Source organism: Drosophila guanche, unplaced genomic scaffold (genome assembly GCF_900245975.1).
Source record: "Drosophila guanche unplaced genomic scaffold, DGUA_6, whole genome shotgun sequence".
NCBI lineage: Eukaryota > Metazoa > Arthropoda > Insecta > Diptera > Drosophilidae > Drosophila > Drosophila guanche.
The window spans coordinates 5,235,912-5,243,583 of NW_022995743.1; the positions used below are offsets into that span (position 1 = coordinate 5,235,912).

The window sequence follows — 7,672 nt, forward strand, 5'->3', positions numbered from 1 at the left end:
ATCAAAATCAAAGATCCAAATGGGAGGGAACTGCATCCAAAATGGAGCAATGGAAACGAGTCACTTGTGGAGAACTAACAAACATTTTGTGACTATTCTGGGTCGGAAGCTTCGAATGTTTATACGTTGCTGGTGAGATTAAGTTTTTATTGTTTATACTTTGTTTTAGAATTAAAAATTATCATCAATATACGTACAGTTCTTAGCAATGTATGAATACAATACAAGGTTCTATTTATACTTTTCACTTACCATCGCTAGAATTATTAATATTATTTATACTTTATGCTTTATACTTATATATTGTTTTACAATGTTTCCATTTAGAATAGGGCATCGAATGTTCTCTCATTGCTGCCACCTCAACTGCAGTGGAACTTCAGCGATTTTCTGCGTCCAGTTGGCTGTCGGATGGAGTATGGCAGGGAGTGTGTTCGTTTAATCAAATTATCAATTGGCTTACGTGATGATGTGAGAGGGCAGGGGCGCTAAATTAATTTAAACTAAAAGGTACTAATGCAAGGGGGGTGCACAGGGCTGGACTGGCGCGTCTGTGAATATCGAAATAATAATTTAGGTATAGAAAACTAGGGATTTGTGAAAGAAATCTAACTAGAGGGGAGCATAGATACATCGAGCATAGACTGATGCCATCTGTGCTGTGCGTCAAAGCTTGTCGAATGTACAGCGGATTTGTACAAAACACTTCACACGCGACTACGAAACAGCCCATGGATCGGGCAACTTATTTACAAAGCCTACGTTAGGGCTGCGGTGGACATGGGCGTACAAGCGGATTCGGGGTGGGGCCAGTGGCAGAGGCTGCGCTTAACGCTCAACGCTTGGCGATCAGGAGGCAGTCCCGGACGCGAACTCGTACTCAGGGAAGCGAACTGACATCGAACCTGGGTGGTGGGGCAGTTGCTGGCGGAGCTGCAGCCACAGGCTCAGCTTTGAAGACTTCCGGCGGCGGCTGTAACAGCGTCTGGGACTGGGACTGTGACTGGGACTGTGACTGCCCATGCATCTGGCAGAAAACCTTGCGCTCCTGCTCGTCCAGTGTCCAGTTGGAAGAGCGTGCACAGGGAACATGGGCAGTCGCCTTGCAGCACCGTTCGAAGCAGCACACACTGGCACCCGTCTGGGCGCAGACGACACACTGGTAGCGCGTGCTGTCCCACACCGCGGCATCCAGTCCGTTCACATGTGCGCCAATCAGCTGAATGTCGTTGGTCCAGACGGCGCAATCCTCATGCAGCCAGACCTCGTACCCGTGCTCCGAGGTCTTGCACATGCCGCGAAACGTCTCGACGAACTTCGTCTCATGGCCGCAGTCGAGCGGATCCTGCGAGGACTGCGACTGCGACTCGTTCAGATCATCGCTGCAGGAGTAAACGCTGTCGTGGGTGTGCTTGCGCTTTCGCTTGTGCTGCAACAGATTAGGAAATTCAATTAATTAATTCTTCAAATGGCAAGCATTCCGGCTTACCATGCTGATCTTCGGTGCCTGCATGATGTGTGCCAGTGTGGCTGGCACCACGGGCAGGTTGCGTCGATGCTGGACCATATCCTCTCGCCTGCGCTTGCTTACAAAGACTCCGTCAAAGTCCTGGCTGCCGGGCGTCTGCAGAGCCGCCCGATATTCGTCGCAGTCGTTGGACACCAGGTAGGGTCCGAAGAGGTCGCCCAATCCCATCTTGTGGGGTCCTCGCTTGCAGAACACGCATATCCACGTGGAGTCGGTGGTGTCCGCATCGTATCGATTGCTCAGCGTGGAGCTGTGCATTCCGCGCAGACTCTTCCTCTCGTGGGGCGCCTTCTTGGCCTTGGTCTGCTTCTCGTTGACGTCCTCGGCGCTGTGTGTGTTCTTGATGCTCACGCTGCCGTCTGGCTTGATCAGAATGAAGGGCGACTTGAACCGCAGATCAACACTTCCTCCTCCGTTCGTGGGCGCCTGAGTGCTGTCCTCGTCGGTGGTCGGCGGCTTGCGACCTGCTGCACTTGACTTCTTTCCGTTCTGCTTGGCCTTGCTCTTCCCCGCTGCCCCCTTCTTGCCCTTTCCGCCGGCCGCGTTCTTCTTCTTGGTCGCTGTGGCCTTGGGGATCGCTGCTTTGGCGGCAGCCACCTCGTTCTGCTGTCGCACTGCCAACGCCGCGGCTGCTGCTGCCGAGGTACTGGGCTTGTCATCATCCTCGCTGTCTAGCTCTGGCTCGGGAGCAGACCGCTTTCTGCCACGGCCACCGGATTTCTTGGCCTTGCCTGTCGGCTCATCGATCATGAAACGCAGCAGGGAGGCATCCATGCCCATGGAGAGCCTTCGTTGTGGCGGCCGGCGGGAAGACGCGCCCTTGGGAGGAGTCAGGATGCTGGGAGATTTTACGTCCTCGGTGCCAGTCAAAGGCGTCGATGTGGAGCGAGTTTCTGGCGTGGGGCTGTGCACAGGACTGGGCAGAGTCGACTTCTTAGCTGCCTTGGTGGCCACCGGACGCACTTCGGGGATGACGAGTGGAAGAGCAGTTGCAGGTGAGCCTGACACTGGTGTCCCCGCCGCCGCTGGCTCATTCTCTACTTTGGCGCTGTCCAGAGCCAGCTGAGCACTCAAATCGTGCGACACTGGATCGTCTACGGCTGGATGGGCAGGTTTCTCTGGTGTGCCATTCTGTTCGGGCTCCTCCTCGATGCCAGCGAACATCTCCTCCAGCTTATCCTCTACCTCTCCGAACGCACAGTGCTCAGAGTTGGCCGCAGGTGGTGTTTCCTTAGCTGTTGGTGCTGCTGCTGTTGCGGTTGTTTCGGGGACTTCCAGGGGCAAAGCAGGAACCGGCGTCGGTTGAGGTGATTCCGGCTCCTTGGCGGCACCGCCCACTGGCTCCTCTTCTTCGTCGCACTCGTGCACACTCACCGCTGGCCTGGCATCAATGTTTCCCTGCTCGACGAGAGCCGGTGACGCGGGCGTGTCCGTTGTGGCATTGTTTTCATCGTTCTCGGGCTTCTCCGGTCGCCGGACATCGTTGCTGGTGGCATGACTGCTATGGCTGCTGTGCGTGTTGCCGCTGGAGCTGCTCGAACTGCTGCTGCTGCTGTTGCTCTGAGGACTCGGTGGTGGCATGGTCGGCGGAGTGTGCTTCAGCGGCGGTTCGTCCTCTTGCTGGATGCGCTGCTGCTCCGTGAGGTTTCTTTGGAGCAGGGCCTGCCGCTGCTTCTTCGTCTTGGGATTCTCATCGTTGTAGAGCGTGGAGCTGTTGCTGTTCTCCGTAGGCGATGGCGACGATCCCCGTCCGTTCTCCTGCTTCGTCTTGTCATTCTGGGACTCGGACTGCATGCCAAACGGTTGGAAGTCGGAGCCCGCGATCTTGGGCGACTGCTTTGGACTGCAGGTGTTGCTATGATTGCTGGGCGTATGTCCAGGCTGCTGCTGCTGCGGCTGCTGCTTGGCTGCTACTCCTCCCTCGGGCGCATTTTCATTGGGCGTGACCCGCATGACGAGGCTGGACTTCCGCTTGCGCCGTTTGCGGCTGTTACTGCTGTTGCTATTCGACTCCAGCGACTCCTCGTTGGATGTGGTCAGGTAGGGTGATTCGGGGGCATCTGTAACGGGTGGTTTCTCCACCTCTACCGCCGGAGCGGGTGGCAGCGAAGGCGCCGCATTCCGATAGGATAGATCCGTGATAACTGTTTGATTCTCCGCCTCCGGCTGCGTCTTTTGCTTGGCCATCGACTCGAGATTCGTCAGTTGCGAGCTGCGGGAATGATGTGTCGTCTGTTGCTGCGTTGATGGCGCCTGCTGCTGCTGCTGTTGCTGCTGATGCTGCGGCTGGGCTGTGCTCTGCTGTTGGGCGTGGAACTGAGAGCTAATTAAATGGGGCGGTGGCGGATGCAGAGGGGAAGCGACCGAAACAGGCTGATTGCCTCCCACATGCTGATTATGATAGTGCAAGTGTTGTGGCTGTTCCTGCTGCATGTGCTGGTAGCCGCCTCCCCCGTGGCTGCCACTATTCAGCTGATGGTGCAGATGCAGCTGATTGTAGTCCATTGTGGGAGAGTGCATCTGGTGCGGTGGCCCGGCCAGCGGCGACTGCGGAGTTGGTGGCGTTTGGGGACCATTGTATTTTGGAGTAAGGTTATACGGAGGCGGTTGCTGCTGCTGTTGTTGTTGCTGCTGCTGATGATAGTTGCGCAAGGGTGAGGCTAGGCAGGAGTTAGGAAAGGATTAGCTGGCATTTTAATGGAGCAAAGGGGGAACTCACGTTTCTTATTCGCATGCTGCTGGGACTGCTGGGACTGCTGCTGCTGCTGCTGATGCTGGAGATTGTGCGGCGACTGCTTGTCCTTCTGCATGCTCTTCGATGACAGCACCTCCTGCTCGAAGCTGCGCTTTAGCTGCGACAATTTAAAGTTCTCGTCGCGATTCTGCATATAGTGCGGGCTGGGGACATTGTTGTTGCTGCCGGTATGATTGATGCTGCTGCTTCCGGGTGGTTGATTAGCTGTGGGCGGCGGCCGCGGTAGCAGCGATTCGCAATCGGTGCCATTGGACAGGACCAAGGAGGAGGCTGCATTCTGGTTGCTCGACTGCAGCATGGCATGAGCCGCCGCCATGGCTGCGAGGTGTCCCTGCTGCTGCTGCAGCTGTGCGCTCGTTGGCGTTGCATTTGACGCTAGGTTTTGGCTGCTCGAAATGGAAACAGATGGAGATTAGCTGGAAAAATATTGCCCATGACTCTTACATAGTCGGATAGTTGGGGGCATGCATGAGGGACTGTTGCTGCTGCTGCTGCGCCTGCTGCTGGGATTGCTGTGGCTGCTTGGCTAGCGGCTGGGCCGCGCTGCGTGCGGACTGCAACGAGAGGTCCATGGAGTCGAATGGCAAGGTTCCAGTGTATGGCGGCGCCAGCAAGGGATTCATTTGATGATGATGATCCAGCTGCGAAGAGTGAGAGTGTGTGAGCACATTTGACACTATTCGGAAGGACTTTCGCGAGGACTGTCACAAGGTATACAATGCGGGATGGCAGCGGGCGAGACACACACAGAAGAAAGCAAATAATGATTACAAAACAGATATAAAACTGCTAAGGAAGGAATCTATTCTACTGGCTAGGCGGGCGGGCGGTCAGGAGATTGGAGCATGCGTGTCTACTTTGAATTCTGATTCTGCTCTCGGTTTCCTAATTACGTTTTTATGATTGGCCGACATAAAATTGTAAAGGGCGTCTGGCGGCGGCGGTGGCTGGGCGGACACGGAGGCATGCCAGGCCAGGGGCGAGCGCACCATGGGCCGCTCGTTCGACATATGCGCCAGCTGAGGCTGCCGTGGAATGTACGATGGTATCTGGAGATTGAGATTTTTCAGTCAGCAGGATTCCAGCGACTTCTAGACGGCCTTGTGGCGTCACTACTTACTTGCAGCGGGTTCCATGATGGGTTCTGGGCCGCCTGGCTGAGGTGGCCGTGCGGATGATTGTTGTTGGCCATTGTGCTATTGCTCTCTATCACTGCTGTCGTCCTTTGGGCTAACTTGAGTCGCGCGGGAGGGAAGACCTGAGATCATGGGCAGTACCTGTACCTGTACCTGTACCTGTACCTATCTAGCAGTCCAGCCGTCGGCTCGGAATGTGCCTGATAACTGATAACTTTCGCGTGGCAAGGGGGGAGGGGGATGCACAGCCTCTTCTCTACACAAGCATACGGCATGGGAGGTCCTGTCACATTGTCTATGCAGCCACCGGACGAACCATCGAGCGAAATAATCCGATAATAGTTAGTGCAGGGCGCTGCTGGTGCCCTTTTTCTTAGCCTATAAACAATTCCGCACGCACTTTTTTCACACCACCCACCCACTGGCGAACGGTTTTCGGCGAGCGAGCGGCAGGCGCTCTCGTGGTCCTTGCGCGATAACAGGGCCACAAACAAGGCAGCCGATAAACTTATCGACAGATGACAGCGTTGTTTTGCACGCTACGCCAAAAACACGCGGTGTTTGTAACAGATGAATGTTCTCAACTGGCTTGGGCTCAGAAATGCCATTTTGAGTTGTATGCGGCCTTGGGGTTTGTTCGGTTAGCACAATGATGGGATGTGGCAGCACGGTTAGTGGCTTTGCTGGTGATATCATATGCTGTATGAATACCTCAATTCTCAATTGCAGCGCATTGCAACTTCGTTGTGGCGGTTCGCGAATTTTTCTTGTTTTGGGTCGTGGACGGACCCATGGAAGCAAAATCGCCTTTCCGAACGAACTTTTGCCTTCAACACATGGCGGTGGCAGTACGGCGAGAGGAGTTGCCTATTTTATAAAAAGCCGCATTGATTTTCTAGCGTGTTTACGCGTATTTTCAATAACAATTTAAATTGTTAACAAAATGTAATTTATCTACGCTTCAGTGTGACCGAATTAATTTGTTTTTGCAGTTTGTTCGATTTTGTGCCGTCTCTAGGTCACACACCTTGCCACTTTCATAGATACTGAAATAAATACTAGAAGTGAAACGCGCTATTTAACTGCGCTACAGTGTGACCGATGGTGCAGCCAACATATAGAGTTAAATTCATTATCAATTGAAAAAGGATTTTTTCAATTACCAAGTTATTTTCGTGGCAGCATTTTGTTAACTTTTTATCCACCAATTCCGGAAAAAAACTCAAAAACAGTAAAAGAAAATTGGCGCCAAAACACGTACACACTACTGTGCAGCCCTGGCAAATCGCAAACAAATACAAAAATATTGCAAATTCTTTTACAAAATGAGCGCGGGTAAACGTGGAGCGTTTTTCGTTTTCGAAGGCTGCGACCGCAGCGGCAAGACGACTCAGAGCCGACTTTTGGGTAAGTTATTCCTTTTGCTTTACAGAAAACCCTAAAAACTTCAAAGCTTTGCGTTTGCAGCTGAGTTCTTGACGTCAAAAGGCATTCCAACGCTGTCCATGAACTTCCCGGAGCGGGAGTCAAGTATTGGCCAGGTGATAAACTCGTATCTGACCAACAGCAAGGATCTGCCGGACGAGGTGATACATTTGATGTTTGCGGCGAACCGCTGGGAGTACATGAACAAAATCCGGAGGGAACTTTTGGCCGGCACCACGCTGATTGTCGATCGATATTCCTACTCTGGTGTCGCCTATACCATGGCCAAGGGACTGGACTTTGACTGGTGCTACGCACCGGAACGGGGACTCATCAAGCCCGACGCGGTGTTTTTCCTGAAAACAGCGCCCGTTAACCTTTCGAGTCGCGGGAAGTACGGAGAAGAGCGGTAGGTTCTTATCTGGAATGAGCTGCAGTTGCACAAACATTTTATCCTGCCATTGCAGCTATGAGAAACTCGAGTTCCAGCACAAGGTGGCCGAGGTGTACAATCGAATTGGCGAGCGGGAATTCAGCTACTGGCACGAAATCGATGCCAGCCAGCCCGTGGCGGAGTTACACACAAAGATTTCAGGCATTGCCGAGAAGCTGCAGCAGCAGGTGGAAGGGAAGCCGCTGGATAAGCTAACATAGCACAAATCCCAGGCCCAGGCTCGGGCTCGGGACCAACAACGAGGGGATTTATTGTACATTGATTTATGGCTTGGAAACGCATTTGATATATATGTAAATATTGGCAATTGTTTTGTTGTCGGCGCTTAATTTTTAATTTACGATGAGAGGCAAGCTATAAATCGCCCGTCTCCG

At 53.3% G+C, this 7,672-nt stretch overlaps 2 protein-coding genes across 5 annotated transcripts; one reads left to right on the forward strand and one right to left on the reverse strand.

The window, feature by feature from the left end:
• Window positions 1-133: 133 nt before the first annotated feature.
• On the reverse strand, window positions 134-6,408 carry LOC117582359 (uncharacterized protein CG5098). 4 transcript variants are annotated; one of them, XM_034270026.1, is made up of 6 exons: window positions 5,404-6,408; window positions 5,177-5,332; window positions 4,728-4,924; window positions 4,248-4,669; window positions 1,490-4,188; window positions 134-1,429 (listed from the first exon to the last, which is right to left on the reverse strand). In XM_034270026.1, the coding sequence occupies exons 1-6, from the start codon at window positions 5,473-5,475 to the stop codon at window positions 881-883; spliced, it is 4,095 nt and encodes a 1,364-aa protein (XP_034125917.1). In that variant the 5' UTR covers window positions 5,476-6,408; the 3' UTR covers window positions 134-880. The 4 variants fall into 4 exon arrangements, with proteins under 4 accessions (XP_034125917.1, XP_034125909.1, XP_034125935.1 ...); XM_034270018.1 differs by having other exon boundaries at window positions 4,248-4,672; XM_034270044.1 differs by lacking the exon at window positions 5,177-5,332 and having other exon boundaries at window positions 4,248-4,672; window positions 6,131-6,408.
• Window positions 6,409-6,685: 277 nt separating this feature from the next.
• LOC117590848 (thymidylate kinase) lies at window positions 6,686-7,605 on the forward strand. The gene is made up of 3 exons (XM_034283849.1): window positions 6,686-6,826; window positions 6,887-7,253; window positions 7,312-7,605. Exons 1-3 carry the CDS (start codon window positions 6,745-6,747, stop codon window positions 7,496-7,498), a joined length of 636 nt encoding a protein of 211 aa, XP_034139740.1. The 5' UTR covers window positions 6,686-6,744; the 3' UTR covers window positions 7,499-7,605.
• The last annotated feature ends 67 nt before the right edge of the window (window positions 7,606-7,672 follow it).

Excerpts from the sequence above, each read along its gene's own strand:
- LOC117582359 (XM_034270018.1), bottom strand. The coding sequence starts at position 5,475 with ATGGCCAACAACAATCATCCGCACGGCCACCTCAGCCAGGCGGCCCAG. Across the intron at positions 4,925-5,176 it reads TGTCGGCCAATCATAAAAAC|CTGGATCATCATCATCAAAT; the intron begins GTAATTAGGAAA and ends CACTCTTCGCAG. Across the intron at positions 1,430-1,489 it reads AGGCACCGAAGATCAGCATG|CACAAGCGAAAGCGCAAGCA; the intron begins GTAAGCCGGAAT and ends AATCTGTTGCAG.
- LOC117590848 (XM_034283849.1), top strand. The coding sequence starts at position 6,745 with ATGAGCGCGGGTAAACGTGGAGCGTTTTTCGTTTTCGAAGGCTGCGAC. Across the intron at positions 6,827-6,886 it reads GACTCAGAGCCGACTTTTGG|CTGAGTTCTTGACGTCAAAA; the intron begins GTAAGTTATTCC and ends TTGCGTTTGCAG. Across the intron at positions 7,254-7,311 it reads GGGAAGTACGGAGAAGAGCG|CTATGAGAAACTCGAGTTCC; the intron begins GTAGGTTCTTAT and ends CTGCCATTGCAG.